This window comes from Hydra vulgaris, chromosome 01, assembly GCF_038396675.1.
Source record: "Hydra vulgaris chromosome 01, alternate assembly HydraT2T_AEP".
NCBI lineage: Eukaryota > Metazoa > Cnidaria > Hydrozoa > Anthoathecata > Hydridae > Hydra > Hydra vulgaris.
In genome coordinates, this window is record NC_088920.1 from 17,842,448 (window position 1) to 17,859,588 (window position 17,141).

General features: G+C 28.5%; 2 protein-coding genes across 2 annotated transcripts; both read right to left on the reverse strand.

Moving 5' to 3' along the window:
* Positions 1-2,564: 2,564 nt before the first annotated feature.
* Positions 2,565-3,509, reverse strand: LOC136074172 (uncharacterized). Its single transcript, XM_065786477.1, has one exon. It carries the CDS (start codon positions 3,507-3,509, stop codon positions 2,565-2,567), a length of 945 nt encoding a protein of 314 aa, XP_065642549.1.
* A 129-nt stretch (positions 3,510-3,638) lies between these two features.
* Positions 3,639-4,904, reverse strand: LOC136074173 (zinc finger MYM-type protein 5-like). The gene has a single exon (XM_065786478.1). The coding sequence runs from the start codon at positions 4,902-4,904 to the stop codon at positions 3,639-3,641; it is 1,266 nt and encodes a 421-aa protein (XP_065642550.1).
* Between the last annotated feature and the right edge of the window lie 12,237 nt (positions 4,905-17,141).

Genomic DNA, 17,141 nt, shown 5'->3' on the forward strand with positions numbered 1-17,141 from the left:
CTTTATGTATATGTCGTGCACTTGAACTGTATTTTTCCTCCAGATGTTGTTATCAACATTTAGGAAATCTGCTTTGTTTGCCCAGTCCAAAGACTCTCATTTTAAAATTAGGAAGAGTTGGAGAAGTTGGAAATGAAAAAGAGTGCAACGATACAATCAAAGTTGTTTTTGTAAATTTTAATAGTTCTGAAAAGCGTAGCTGTCTTCTCTTTGATAAGGTGTATGTTAAACCAAGTGGAAGTTTCAGAGGAGGACACCTCATTGGATATAGTGAGGGCAATCCCACTAAAATTGCAAAAACATTTTTAGTCTTTATGATTAAACCTATGTTTGGCAAACCTACTTTTGTTTGTAGAATTGTACCAGTTTTCAAACTTTCAGTATACTTTCTTTACAATTTGATCATAAACATAAATAAACAAATAATTGATGCTGGAAGAGAATTATTGTGTCTCTTATCAGATAACCATCCTACAAATCGAAGTGTTTACCAAAGTTATGTTGTTAATAAGAGTTTTCCATGGCAAGGTGTTAAAGAAATAGAAAAAGCACTTATTATGCTACACGATTCAATTCACTTGTTTAAAAGTATAAGAAATAATTAGTTTAGAAATTGATAATCAACCTCTCTCTGGTGATAGGTCTCACATTGTTCAATTATATAACTGACAGAAATTGTGTGTTGCCAAAACTACAAAGCTTTCACGCAAGTCAGTGTACCCTAGTTTGATTGATAGACAAAACGTTGCAAACATGGTTGCTGTATTTAATGAAAAAACCGTTGCAGCATTGAGATTAGCTAATTTTGGGAACATTGCTTGTTTTTTGGCACCAATTGTTTTATTATGGAACATGCTAAATGTAAAGAGGAAAGGTTGTGATGTTTTACTTGATGATACCAATGGGTCTTCTTTGCAACTTTTAAGATGTCAGAGGGAAAGGGATTTAAGCATTATAATACTTTTACAACAGAAACAAAACATGCTTTAGTTAAAACCCTACAAGAATTGGTAGAATTATTAAAAAAAACTGCTTTCAGAAGATCACCGAGATGTTCTACCTGGTATTTTTCAAACAGATCATCTTGAAGGTGAATTCGGCATCTGCAGGTAAAATTATTTTTGTGTTACTTACAGTTAAGAAAATATTTTAGATTTAAAATCTTAAAAATAAATATTTCTCTCATATATTTATTTAAAAGTATTCATATTTAACATACGTAAGTTTAAAAATACGTTTTTATTTGACAATTGCCTGTTTTAACATAAATTAATACTTGGTTCAACTCAATTTATTTGGTTTTATCTTTTTGTAAATTTTTTGCTTATCTGTAGACAACCAAGCGGTGGAAATTATTTTATCTCAACGGAACAAGTATTGAAAAATTAGTACCTTCAGCGTTGAAAATTATTCAGCAAACTAGTTTCTTTAGATGAAACTGTCAGATGAAAGATAGTTTCATACAAAGTCTGAATGTTTTCATCCTGACAGGATAAAAACATCCAGACTGTTGCACAATGGATCTAATGGAAGAGGGTATTATTTATTTAGATGAATGTTTAATTGATGCAGACAATGAATCTATTAACGATCAGGAGAATGCTGCCCTTTTTTTACATAGCTGGTTATGTACAGCACAAGATCGATCTGCAGCGTGTAGTTGATACAACAACATCACAGTCAGCTAGTTCTGAGTTTGCAGATTATGTTTCACGTGGTAAATTGCGTTATCCTGGTGATACTCTTTTCCAGTTTATTTGTTTTTGTTATTTACTGTTTAACAGCTTTCCAAAGTCTGAAAAATGTTTTCAATGTGTTTATTAATTTTATTTAAAGAAATTATTTTTTTCTTGCATTCAACATTACCATTTGATTTAGAAACAGACAGTATAGATATTAAAAAGTTAACTCAATAATAACTAACTGTTTCTTGAAAGGTGTTACGATCCTTGATGATTCATCTGATATTGATTCCTTAAACATTGAGGACAGAAAAAGAAAGAAACTCAATACTTAGTGGTCTGATCTTTTAGTTTTTGTTGATGATCTAATTAATAAAGTTTTGAAATGTATTTATGGTTTTACATTTATTTGATTTAAAATTTATTTATAATTATATATTTACTATTATGATATGAATATAATATAGTATGATAAATAATGATTAGTTACAGGGCCGGCCTTACGAATTGCGGGGCCCAATTTAACGAATGCTTGCGGGGCCCACCTGATTTTTTTTTTTACAATAACTACTATTAATAAAATTATTGAAACACATTTATTATACAAAAAAACATAACTCCACAAACGAATCAATAAACAATAATAAAAATATTACAATGAATTTAAACAGTTCTTGTTATTGTCATAATAAACAAATAATCTATAAGTCAAAGTGGATCTTTCTTGCTTTTTTGCTTGCGAAATCTTTTAGAATTTTTTCATAATTAATTTCTCTACTTATAGGAGATTCAATTGATATTAGTGCCAAATTGTTTAGTCGTTCTTGGTTAATTACTGACCTAAGGTAGATTTTAATTAATTTTAGTTTTGAAAAACTTCTTTCACCGGAAGCGACTGTAACTGGAATTGTCATCAGTATTTTTAGGGCTATAAACAAATGCAGTCGACCTATCATTACAAGCCAAATATTTAAAGAATTCTTTGGGTTTTTGTTGTTGAACGGGCAGTATTGGCTTAATTGCCTCCATTTCTTCGGAAAGCATGAACCCTTCTATATCTTTTGTAATGTCTGTCAAAGCAATTTCTAGGTCGGCTGAATGTTTTCTGAGATCTTCTTTAAACATATTTTGAAAATTATATAGAAATCCAAAAAGTTTATGGTGTTTATTCAGCTGCATAAACCGTGGTTGAAGAGATTGCAATGCTTTGTCTACAACTTGATTGAAAAAATTTACCCGGAATTCTGTCTTGGGGTCTAAAATTGGTTCGTCAGAAGATTCATAAAGAAACATTTTCTTTTTCTTGTAACAGCGCTTCTGTTGAAATATGGGTTTAACTTCTAACTCATTTGCAAGCTCTTTGGCATCAATCAATGCTGCTACAAAGCCTGTCTCTCGGTATGTCTTCAACCAATCAAACAATTTTTCAAAAGATGTCAGCCCCGCGGCAATGTCTATGGTATTGCTTTGAAGTTCCTTGCTAGTAAAATTTACTTGAAACAATAAAGAGTGCCAAAAACATAGTGCAACCAGAAACTTATAATTTGTCATTTGGCTTACTAATGATTCAGCCTCACTTTTCCCTTGAGCATCATTTGTGCTTTTTGCTAGTTCTTCTAAAGCATCACACACTTCTGCAGCTTGAAATCGTACAGCTTTAACACTTTCCATTCTACATTCCCATCTTGTTTCTGATAATGGTTTAACAGACAGGCATTTCACATGCTTTTTAAAAACAGTCCATCTTTTTGTAGATGAAGCAAAAAGGGTGTAAATACGCTGCAGGGTTCCAAAAAATGTCATGGCTTCTGAACACGTTTTAGCCATATCTCCTAGAACAAGATTATAATTATGTCACACACAAGGAGTATAGAAAGCTCGTGAATTTCTTTCCAAAAGTCGTGCTTGCACTCCAGAATTGTGCCCTTTCATATTAGCTCCATTGTCATACCCTTGTCATATGATGTTTTCAACATCTAGTCTTAGCATTTCAATTTCTTTCACAAGAGTGTTAAATAAATTTTCACCAGTGCTGCTCTCAACTATAATAAACTTTATAAAATGTTCATAAATTTCTGCTGGGACATCTGAGTGTGTGCCATCAGCGACATATCTTAGCACCATTGACATCTGTTCCTGATGGCTGATATCAGGAGTGCAGTCAAGAATCACTGCAAAATACTTTGCCGACTTAATTCTAGCAATAATTTCCTGTAGAACAACTTGGCCTATAGTATCAATAATTTCATCTTGTATAGTCTTGCCTAAATAATGATCATGAATGTCTTTGTTAATAATTTTCTGTATATGATCTTGCATAACTGGATCAAATTTTCCTAGCAATTCAATGACGCCTAGAAAATTGCCATTATGTGGATTTCTAATTTGTTCTTCAGACCCACGAAATGCCAAGTTCCTTTCTGCCAAAAACTGTACAGAAGCAACAAGTCGCTCAAAGACTTGATTCCAGCGTTTTGTTTCCTGTCTTATTAATTTATCATTTAATGTATCAACAGTTAATCCAGTAGATAACCTTTGCTGCAGTTCATAGCAATTAAGTGTACATTGCAAATGTTTTTTTGATTTTTCATGATCCCCTAATCTTGTATGAATATTTGACCAGCTGTCAAATCCAGAAGTAGCAAGTGCAGAATCAGAATTTGTGTCAAAAAGTTTGCAATAGTAACAGTAAACTTTATCAAATGATTCAGAATATATTAGCCATGGTCGTTCTATAACTTCCCCATTTTTTAATTTTCTTTTACAATGAAATTTCGAAAAATGTAACCCTTTTTCATTTTGCGGAAAATTTTCTACAGTGATCTTAGGGGGTCCTTTGTTCACTAAATAATCTCTGACATTTTGATTTATTTTATTTGGCCATGTAGCAGGGTCATCTTTTATCTTTAAAATATCACATAGTGCTGGGTTTGAATTTTCTTCTCTTGATTCTGAAATATCCTCATTATCCTTGTGTGTGTTAACAGATATATTTATACATAATTCAGATGTATTTTGTTGAGCATTACATCCAGAAAGAAAACTACAACTAGCTTCTGATGTAATTTCTTTAGAAATATTTGTTTCAATGTCGTCTGACTCGACTTGTTTGTCTGATTTTTCAGTTTCAAACAGATCTACTGATTTACTCAAATATTTATCTAACGCACCTTTTTCTTTTTCTGCTTCAGTTTTCTTTACCTTAGCTAAGGTTCTCTTCATGTTACCACTTAGATATTTTCTACCGACGTCCCTTAGTCTTTTACTCATATTTTGGCTTGTGTTCTTCAAAACTAAAAACTTATCTCTTTTTTTACTACTAAATTGCATAATAAAATAAAATAGTTTAATTAAACTAAATTAAATAAAAAATCCCCCTTACAAAATTAAAAGTAAAATTAACAAAACTAATATAAACATTTTCCCTTCAATTAGCTAAAACAATATAGAGATAAAATATAATAAAACATATTGATAAAGAGATAATAAATAAATCCATTAGAATTATAGTAAGATTAAAACATAAAAATAGCTTTTTTTATTTGAAGCATGAAAACAAACTTAAAAGTTCTTTTGTTTTTAGTTAATATAATGTTTACTGAAGTATTGAACTATATAGACTATGTGATTCTAGATACTATAATATAGTATCTAGTCTAGATAAATAAATCTTAAGTATCTAAACAACTCAACAAATTAAAACATAAATAAAAATAAATCTTAAGTATCTAAACAACTCAACAAATTAAAACATAAATAAAAATAAATCTTAAGTATCTAAACAACTCAACAAATTAAAACATAAATAAAAATGTAAGCAATTGATTACTGCAAATATCTTAATATAAATAAACAAACATTTAATATTAAGATTATTTATTAGACTTGAAAAAAAGTACTCTTAAAATTATCCAATAAAATTTATATTGTCTTAAATATAAAATATTTACTGAAAAGCGAGAAAAGTTTGCGTTAAACAAAAGTAAATAAAACTAATAGTAAACAAAATAAAAAATAATTATAGCATAAACAAACAAAAAATATATTACAAACATTTCAAAAGTAAATACAGCTTAATCTTTAACAATATAAAAGCTGCCGCCATGTTTATTGCTTGCCTCGTGAATTTTCGGAAATAAGTACTTCTGGAACTTTCGAAAGTAGATTGGAAACTAATATATTTTATACCATATACCGCAATAACTAAGATAAACTAAAAATAACAATAGACGTTACCATGCTCATTAAACGTTCAACGTTAACTGTACGAATTATATTAAGATTGATAGAAATTTATAAAAAAAAATTACTGCCATTTATAATGATATGCTATAAATTGCGGGGCCCCTACCAAGCGCGGGGTCCTATTTGGAGCAATCGGTCAAATCGGCCTAAGACCGGCCCTGATTAGTTAATTCATTAACAGTGTCTTTAAAAATGATTATTTACAGCTAATTTAAATTTACAGCTAATTTTCAGATAATTTAAAGTTTCTTTGTAAAAAGTTGTTTTGTTTTTAACACTTTATCAAGACAATTTAATTTTTTTTTTTGAAAATAGTTATAAATAATTGAGCCATAAATTTTTTTAATTATATTTCTATTGATAATTATATTATTGTTTAATAATAGAAGTGTTTAGGATTTTTTTTTATCGGCCCTGTCGTCAAAACTTTATGAAATAAAACAACAGGACGTTTCGCGTACCGTTTTTTTAGTAGTCCCTGGTACTGATGTTCAAGTGGAGCTACATTTAATTCCGTTGACAAATGTCATTTCAAAACTGCCAATACAAGCGACGAAGCTAGATTGGATATAAAAGCTAAAGGATTTTAAAGGACGGGAAAAACTGCATTTTTTTGATGTTAGAGTAACGCACGTAAACTCCAAGTCCTCCAAAAAATAACCAGCGAAACAGATATTCCGTAGACACGCGGAAGCAAATATAAGTGAATATTGAGAACGAGTTCTTGAAGTTGAATATGGTACATTCACCCCATTGATTTTTGGTACCAATGGTGGATTCGGAGACGAATGTAAATGGTTCACGGCTCTACTTGCGAATAAACTGTCTATTACGAATGGAGTGAAGTACAGAACAAATATAAATTGGTTAAGGACACGTCTTTCGATGGAGATTACGCGAGCATCCCTCCTCTGCTTAAGACGCTCACGAACCTCATTTAGGCGCAACCACATTGATGACGTTGGTTTAGAGAATGTGCAATGTGGGCTTATTTAGTTTGTAACTTTAAGATGTTATTGTTTTGATTTGCGTAAAAGTTTTTCTTCAACTTTTATTCGTGAAATAAATTAGTCTAATTTTAAAAATCCCAAAGACTCTGCTAGGGAAAACTTTTAATTTTCTTCGTCTTGTCAATTAGTAAAGTATAGTGTCTACAATGTACAGGAACAAATAAGTCTTTGCGGCTTTACTTTGATGTTAGAAAAAAAAAACAATGGAACATTGCGTAGATTCAGAGGGTTTTATGGTTTAATTTCAAGCTTTTAATTTTAATATCGTGTGTTTTTGCAATAATTAGTGACCTTTTTTTTATCATCTTTGTTATTTTTATTGGGTTCTGCAAAGTACTTTAACACAAAAAATTTTTTGTGTGTGTGCTTTCGGTGAGTTTATGCTATTGTTTGTGAAAATAAACGTGCTATAGCAATTGAGTTGCAAAAGACTAAAATGACACTGGGATGGATGGCAAATATTGGTTAAAAACTGTACTTAAACCGACAAGCGTCTATAGAGCCGTAAACTTTTTGAGCGGATCGGCAGGACCACGGAGCTGTCTCGAAGTGGTCGTACAACAACTGCAACTAATTAGGAAAGCGCTTCACCCTTCAGCAGGACTGGGCACCGGGACTTTTGGCAAACTCAACTTTGGTCTATTGCAGATATCTGTATCCGGGCTACTGGGACAAGAACGTTTGGTCAACAAACCCCCGGGTCAAAAGTTATTCTGCACTATTCAATCTGGTTCATCTCAGAGAAAAATTATTGAGAATAAGATACTTTACGGACGAGGCGCTCAAAACGACTTTTTATACGTGCATTGGATCAGGTAACGGTGCGACAGTGTGCGAGCATAGTCAGAAACATCCGCAAGCGGTTTTGTAAGTGTATTGAAGCTAAAGGGGACAATTTTCAATAATTTTTATAATTTTTTGTCTTTAAATGCATTGTTATTGATCTAATTAACGGTATTCTTTATTAAGTTGTGTGTATTTACTTTTTTTGCGGTAGGTTTAATCCGTTAAAATATTTGAAAAAATGATTAGAACTTTTAGGTCCGGTATTACAACTTAATCGACGACATAAGAACTTGTTATATATATTTAATTTAACAAAGTAATTTTGAAAACAAACGAGAGACTGTTGTATGTAAAAATATTTTTTTTAAAGTTTTTCTTTAATAACTTCTAACGGCAGAGGCCAAAGTAAACCTCTAGAACTTTCAAAGTTTTCAAAATGTTTAAGTATGATACTAACTCCTATTCTTAATCTTTCTAAAAGTCTTCCGTCACATAAGGTATGAAAACCATTGTGAATAAAAGATCATTTTATTTTCAATTTTTCATATAAAGATAATAATAAAGTAATAAAGCTGTATTTCCACTAAAAATAATTTTTTGTTAGCTTAACACTTACGTTTGCTATTCACATATCAGAAAGAACATTAAACAACATGAATGTAGATCACCGAAAATAAAAATATCGCAAGAATTAAATTTAATTCTAAATAAGTTCCTTCCTAATCAAATACAGTTAATAAATCCAAAGATATGTGTATCTGTGTATAAGTGTTTGTGATAAGCGCATGTGAATAAGTGTGAGTGTATATGTATGTATGTGTATATGTATGCATGAATGTGTATGTGCGTATGTTTGTATATATTTATATGTATATATATATATATATATATATATATATATATATATATATATATATATATATATATATATATATATATATATATATATATATATATATATATATATATATATATATGTATATGTATATAAGTATATATATATGTGTGTTTGTGTGTGTATATATATATATGTGTGTGTAAGTGAATGTGCGCGCGCGTGTGTGTGTGTATGCGTATATATGTGTATGTGTATATAATATATACATATATAATACACATATAAAATATTTTTAAATGTGGGTACATGTGTATGTTTGTATGTGTTTATGTATGTGTGTATGTATATGTACATCTGTGTATATTATATTTATATATTTGTGTATAGTATATTTGTGTATAGTATATATGAATTTACATATATGTGTGTATATTATGTATGAATGCAATTACTGTATACATACCTATAATTTTTATGATTATTGTAATTTTTTTTATTTTTGTCATTTTATTTTTATTATTATCATTTTACTTTTATCATTGTATTGTTATTATTGTTACTTCAACCACTTTTATTATCATCATTATTAATATTTTTACTCATTCAACTTTTAATGTTCGTTTTGTTATTGCTGTGGACGATCTAATATTACTATTAGCATTAAGGTGGTAGATATTAAAAATCGAAAAAATCATTTTTTCAATTTTAAAGTTTTTAAGTAATATAATTATCGTAGATTACGAATTTTATATTAGTTTTATATCAAAATAAAGCTAACCCTATTAAAAATCAGTTTTTAATAATGCGGTTTAGGCATTTTCATAAATTTGTCCGTAGCAACGGATTGTTTATTCCGTTGCTATGTAGCAAAAAAGGAAGTTATCCAACAAAATACCTTAAAATTAAAAGACAAAAAAACTTCATTTGTGGTGACTCCTACTTTAAAACTACTTTTTGTTTATTATTAAATGCTTTTGGTGCAGTGTGTTACATGGTTTTAAACGGATTTCTTCAGTAAATGTCTAATTACTTTACAACAACCACAACTTTCTTCGGCTAATTTTCTGTCTTCTATACTTTGGTTAAATAATAACTGAAATAATGGGAAATAAAGATAAAAGAAATAAAATAAGGTATAGCAAGAAACGCAGACTCTTCAGAGGAAATCAACATAAATCATCAAACGTTGTAGCTGAAAAAAATCTATCTAATTTAGAAGAATTACAATTCAAATGTAGCTCTGCAAAAAAAAATGAAGATGTTGTCATCCTGTCAATTGTCACTTTCTATTTATTTACTATAAACAAATATTTAAATAAATATTTGTTTATAGTAAATCGCAAACCAAAAGAAAAACTTTTTTTTTCATGTGTTTTTTTTTTATGTGTTTTTCTCAGTTCTTTAAAATTCACGATTTTGCGGTAATTATCTCCTGATTCTCTTAACTGATTTTCATAAAATTTTCAGGAGTTGTTCCTTTAGTTATTATGGATGTCCCCTACCACTTTTATTGCATTATGATAACTCGATAAAAAGATATTAAAGTTCAAATATGGTCAAAAATGTCCCTTTTTTGTTTTCGAAGTGTTTTTTTTTATTAAAAAAAAAAACTGTTTAACGTTTTTCTTTTTTTTTTTTTTTTTTTTTTTTTAAATATTTTGCCGTTTAAAAATATTACAATAACCAATTATATTTTACAATTTTTACATTAGTAACGACAGGACTTCTAGAAGATCATGTGGATCTTGTCATGAAGCCCTTTACAATATATGGTTAATTTTTGATAAAAATACAATGTCTTAAGTGAAATAATAATAATAATACAACTTTATGCAAAAACATGTAAAAACCAAGATAAAATTTTAAAAAGCCAAGATTAAAAAATAAATAAAATATACAAAATAGAACAACAACGAATAAACAAACAAACAAAACAAAAAAACAATTAAAAGTAAATCAAAATATTTTCAATTAAAAATATAATTCTTTTAAGTTTTTGTTTGAATGAGGCAAAAGTCAGTTGGGTAGAAAAATCAAAATTTGGTAAGACTATTTTGTTCCAGAGATAAGGACCTCAATAAGAAACAAAAAACTGGTCTTTGCTTTTATGGCAAAAAGGGGCAATAAGATTGTTATTAATTCGAAGATTATATTTGTTTTTAGGTTTCATACAATAAAGATTTTGTAATACAATTGGCAACAAATTTTCTCTACATTTAAACATGAAACATAATTTGTTAAAGACATTTTGTTGATATACATTTAAAATATTCATTTCTTTAAAAAGTTGTTTCGTATGAAAAAACCGATTTTTTAAAATTTATTGCGCGAGCTGCGTGTTTCTGATGAAGGTAAAGAGATTTTAGTTTTGTTCTATGAGTGCTTCCCCATATAATATTCGCGTAGTTTATATGACAATGTATAAATGAATAATATAATTGTGTTAACTGGTGTTTACATAATACATTTCTTGCTTTATAGAGAATTCCAATGCATTTAGCGATTTTATTGGAGGTATTATCAATATGATTTCTCCAAGATAGATTCTCATCAATATATACTCCAAGAAACTTAGTAACTTTTTCTCTTTTTATTATTATATTATCAATTAAAAGGTCTGGCATGATATGAGGCAGTTTCTGTTTTTTTGAAGGTGGATAAAAAAGTGTCCATTTAGTTTTTTCTATATTTAGAGACAATCTATTTTGTTTAAACCAAACAGATACTTTTTTTAATTTATTTGTCATATTAGTAAAAAGCATATTAATATCTTTATGAGACAAAAACAAGTTAGTGTCATCTGCAAAATTTATTGTTGTTAAGTTTGATGATTTATGAAGATCATTTATGTATATTAAAAAAATAAGTGGACCAAGTATGGATCCTTGTGGAACACCACATGTTATATTCATTAATAGATGAGATATAGAATCTTTATTGTAAACAAACTGTTTACGGTTAGTAAGATAACTTTCAAACCATAATAGGGTTTTATCTTTAATACCATATGATATTAGTTTTTTTAACAGAATTTGATGATTGACAGTATCAAATGCCTTAGACAAATCAATAAACACTCCTAGTGTAAAACAAGAGTCTTTAAAAGAGTCAGTTATATTGCGCGTTAGTTGAAGAATGGCATGCTCGGTTGAATTATTTTTTTTGAAACCAAATTGGTTTTCGTATAGAATTTTATTTTCAACAAGATATGAGTAGATTCGGTTGTACATTATTCTTTCTAAAATTTTTGAAAAAACTGGAAGAACTGAAATAGGGCGATAGTTTGTTATATTTGTACGATCCCCCGTCTTAAAGATTGGAGTTACTTTTGCTATTTTTAGTTTATCTGGAAAAGACCCTTGTGCAATCGATGCTCTGAAGATTTTATAAAGAATATCTTTTATAACATCGTAGGAATCAATCACAATATTTGTGTTAATATCATCATACCCAGTAGCTTTATTACGTTTTAATGACTTAAAAGCAACCTCAAATTCATTAAAAGTTAACTCAGTATAATTTAAATTAGAGCTTATTGATGTTTCGAACTCATCAACAGATTTATCTTTAACGAACGAAATACTATCGCTTAATTTTGTACCGATAGTGGTGAAAAGCTTATTAAATTCAAATGCAATATCATTTGAGTCATTTATTAATTTGTTATCAATTTGTATAAAATTTGGAAGTAAATTTTTATTTGGTTTAAGTTTTCCAGACACCTCCTTCATGATTTGCCAGACGCGTTTTGAGTTGTGCTTATATTTATTAAGCAAGTTTAAATAGTAGTTTTTTTTTGCACTTTTTCGAAGCTTTTCAAATAAGTTTGTATAAGTTTTATAATTTTGTTTATGTTTTTCAGATTTTGATTTTAGGTATTTTATGTAAAGCTTCTGCTTAATTTTTGACGATTTTCTGAGACCTTTAGTAATCCAAGGAGATGATATTTCTTTATCGCTTAAAACTATTTCAATTAAAGGAAAATTGGAATCATACACTTGGTGAAAAGTTTTGAAAAAATTGTCGTAGATTATGTTGATATTATCATTAAAGTTAATATAACCCCAATCTACAAGTGATAGTTGTTCTCTGAAAGAATTTAAATTATTATTATTGATAAGCCGTTTTTTTATAAAAACTTTTCCCTGCTTTTCTTTTTTTAAATTAACACATATAGAAAAAAAAATCGGGAAGTGATCGGAAACGTCGGTTTTTATAATTCCTTTTTTTAGCGACTTATTAAAAAAATCGGTTGTTAAAATGTTATCAATTAATGATGATGAATGACTTGTGATTCTAGTCGGGCGATTAATTAAAGGTATTGTTCCAGTTTCAAATAAACCGTTAAAAAATTTTCTCGAACTTTGATTTTCATAATAATCAAAGGAGTTTATGTTGAAATCCCCTATCAAGTAATTTTTTTTTTTTTCAAGATCAGTTTGCTTTATTATGTTTTTTAGTAAAAATTTGCCAAAGTTTTCAATTCTTCCAGCTGGTGGCCTGTAACAACAGCTTATTAGTATATTTTTTGAACGCTTATTGATAAGTTCTATTGTTAAAATCTCTTTGTTTTCGTCAGAAACGCACATTTCGCTTCGAACTTTGTACAGAAGGTTATTTTTAACAAAAAATAAAACTCCTCCTCCTCGCTTATTAGTACTTCGTTCTAAAATTACTCCTCGTTCTAAAATTACTCCTCGTACTTCGTTCTAAAATTACTCCTCGTTCTAAAATTACTGGATCAAAACCTGGGAGATGGAGATTTGAATTATTTTTAAAATCTGCTTGTAAACACCACGTTTCAGTTAAACAAATTAAATTAAAAGAACTTTCCGCTTCGCTAATAAAATTTAATAAGTTTTCAAAATTCTTTTTTAAGCTACGTATATTAATGTGGACTGCATTAAGATAATCACTTTTATTATCGCCTTTTAAATATTTGCTCACGTTACTAGGATAAAAATAAGAGGTTTCAAATTCAGGAGAATTAATTTCATTAAAATAATTAATATCCGGATCGGATTCGTCGTCTAGGTGTAATCTATACGTTTCAAATAAATTAACTTTTTTTTCAAAATCATTATTAGCTGTTTCCATTTTCGCTATAATTTAGATTTAGCAATAAATAATAGTATGCGACAATTTGAAAATCTTTTAGGAAGACTTAGTGATCAACTTATTGTAGACCATAAAAAATAAAAAATAAATTTAAAAAGATAAGATATTACTTTTTTTGGAATTCCAATCTCGTACAATAAGTTTGTCGTATGAAATGTACGCGTATTTGCCAGCTTGTCTTTCTACTTTCATTTTTTCACGTAGTGTCTTTCGTATAACATTCGTTTCGTTACAGTAATCTTCATATATGAAAATATTTTTACCTTTTAATTTGTAAGAGTTGTTGAGAATTTCAGTTTTTTCCTTAAAATCCAGAAGTTTTAGGATTATTGTTCTATGTTTGTTGTGAACTACTTTGCCTATTCTATGTGCTCTTTCAATGTTTACACTTTTGACTCCTAATATGTCGTTGAATATTTCTTTTACCTTTTTTTCACATTCAGCCCAGCTTTCATTGTCATTTTCAGGGACACCATCAATTCTTAGATTATTACGCCTTGACCTATCCTCAATCTCTCTGAGTTTGTTATTTATTTTTATAAGTTCATGGTTGTTATTTTGTACTTTGATGTTTGCCAGATTTTCTTTTGCGAGACAATCAGTGGCGGTTTTTATTTTTTTATCGAAAAGATCTTCATGAAAATTTAAACTTTCTTTGATTTCTTCTACTTCCTTTGCAATTGATGCTATTTTGGTTGAGTTTTGAAGGATGTTAAGTTCAACTCTGTCTAATCGATCATTTAATATTTTTGTGTTAGAACTAACTATGTTGATAAAAGTATTTTCTTGTTGCTTCAGCATTTCTTCCGTCTCGATCTTAAACTTCATAAACATTTCCGTTATCAATTTTTTAACTTCAACAAGTGTGATAGACATGTTTAATAAGTATAAATTATTATAATATAAATATCTATTAATACTATTAACGATTTTTTATTTTATTTTTTTAAAGCAGCGAAAAAAGCATGCGTTCACTTCGGCGTTCTATTATCAAAAAAAAGTTTGTTTTGGTACAGGATCTTTTGTTTTGGTACAGGATCTTTTGTTTTGGTACAGGATCTTTTGTTTTGGTACAGGATCTTTTGTTTTGGTACAGGATCTTTTTCATTATATTAAAAGCAAGTCTGAAAAATTTCAAGTTGATACCATACATAGTTTTTGAGATATTCACCGCAAAAAAATAACCCTATTTTGGGGTTTTCGGGACCAAATTTCTTAAGCCATTTAATAATCAAAAAAAAAAAAAAGAAATTGTCATTAAAATGTAAATTTTAATCAACTTATATAAAAATAATTTCTAAAATGTAATTTTTGAAGGATATTTTTTTATTAGTGGTCTACCACCTTAACAATATATTTATTAGCATTTATTTGCAAGGTTTTTACTTAAAATGTAAACTTCCGTGAATGAATTGATTGATCACATAAATTCTTCTAACTTATATAATACTTTTTTCTTACATACTTATAATTCAAAATATGATTATAAGATATAAAAGACGTTCCTTTGGATACGTAATACAATTATAGAATCTATTCTGTACTTCTCTAATCAATCTTTTATTACATTTTTCCTTTACTACAAATAACATTATTTCTAATGATACTTTCCCCGTTGTGATTTGCAAACTTAATTTCTTATCATTTTTTAGATTGATCTAAATAAACAATGCCAAAAATATATTACTATATAATTCTATATAATTAAATAAATTACTAAATATATTATAATTCTATATAATTTTACACTTTTACACTTTCATACTTATATATTTGCACAATTACAAACCACAAATTCACTCTTTGAATATTGGATATATCTTAAATATATTACAAGGCCGTTGACAACTTTTTTTGATGTTTGAGCTAAGCAACTTTGAAACATGAAGAAACTCCAATGAGCCAAACTTGTTTTCTTTTTTTTAATCTTAAACTTAATTTATATTCATCCATATAAAGTTTACAGCCCCCTCAATTTGAAGGGGGTGTAAACTTTATAAATTCATAAGAGCCAAACAACAAGAGTTTATTGAATCAAATTTGAAATTCGTCGATGAATATAAATTAAGTTTAAGATTTAAAAAAAAAAAAAAATTTGACTCATAGCCCTCCTATTTAGGGCTGGGGGAGGCGACTAACGTTTTAGGGCTTTTGTTGTTCCCAGTCTCCAATCATCCTCACTCCTCATATATATGAACATACTTAAATATGGAGTTCTTTTCATGTTTCAAAGTTGCTAAGCTCAAACATCAAAAAAAGTTGTCCACGGCCTTGTATTAAATGTTTCCTATTTAATATTAAATACTTACTCTTATTACATATATACTTATAATATTTTTATTCCTTATATACATATGTTATTACATCTTATATACATATGTTATTACATCTTACAACTTTGTTATTATTACTTTGATAATTCTTATCTATTGGGTCGTCCATAAAGTACGTACGCCGAAAGTTTTGAAATTTGACACCTCCCTTACCCTTGTTGCCATGCGTACTTTTAAGTCACCCCCTCTTAAAAAGTACGAACGTTTTTCATATACCCCCCTTAACTATTTTTTTCAATAAAAAAATTTATTGAAAAAAAAAAAGGTGGAAGAGGACCTTAGATACTTTACACAACCCCAAGGCCTTTTGTTTGCGGCACAGGATCCTGATTTAAAAAACGTCTTCAATATATACAAATATTAATTTTAAAAATGTTAAATTAGATTAAATGAATGTCCTCGCTTGACCGAGAGTTTAATATTATGAACTTCAACGGCTGAGTCTGGGGTTCGATTCCCAATTAAGTCTTTTTTTAAAAAAAAACAACGTAAAAACGTAAAAAACGAGTCTTACGCGAGATCAGCAATAATGAAAACAAAACCTAAAACCCAGTGCCGAGGGTTGGCTACCTATTAGGGTAGGCCACAGTATCACATAAACTTTTCAAATAGTCAATTTTACTTATGTCTGCATCAAATATTGTTCTTTTTACTATAAAAAACATTTTTTGTTTTGAAAAACGTTAAATTAGATTAAGTGTTTACGCAGCATATCTCTAAGTTCTGCCGAATTTCGTTTTAAGTCTGAATTATTTGAATAACGACATTAACACAAAACTTCCATTACATCTGTTCCTTTTTTTTGTTTCCTTTTTTTAATTTGTTCGGTTAAATACTTACGAATAATTGCGTATTTCAATTGTTTTTTATATATAACAAACAAAGTTTTCTCATGCTTTTTTAATTTTACCACACTTAAACATTGTTTCGCAATGCAATGACTTTTTACTCTCAATAAAACACGCTTAAAATACTGAATAAGACTTTACACTAAACAATATGCTTATCATAGCTTGTATTTTAACAAATTGTTAAAACTAGATATAACCGCTATTTAAAATAACAATATAATGTATAATAATATTTTTTTTTTTTGTGAGAAAGTTTACAATTTTTTAATAGTCGTTAC

Excerpts from the sequence above, each read along its gene's own strand:
- LOC136074172 (XM_065786477.1), bottom strand. The coding sequence starts at position 3,509 with ATGGCTAAAACGTGTTCAGAAGCCATGACATTTTTTGGAACCCTGCAG.
- LOC136074173 (XM_065786478.1), bottom strand. The coding sequence starts at position 4,904 with ATGAAGAGAACCTTAGCTAAGGTAAAGAAAACTGAAGCAGAAAAAGAA.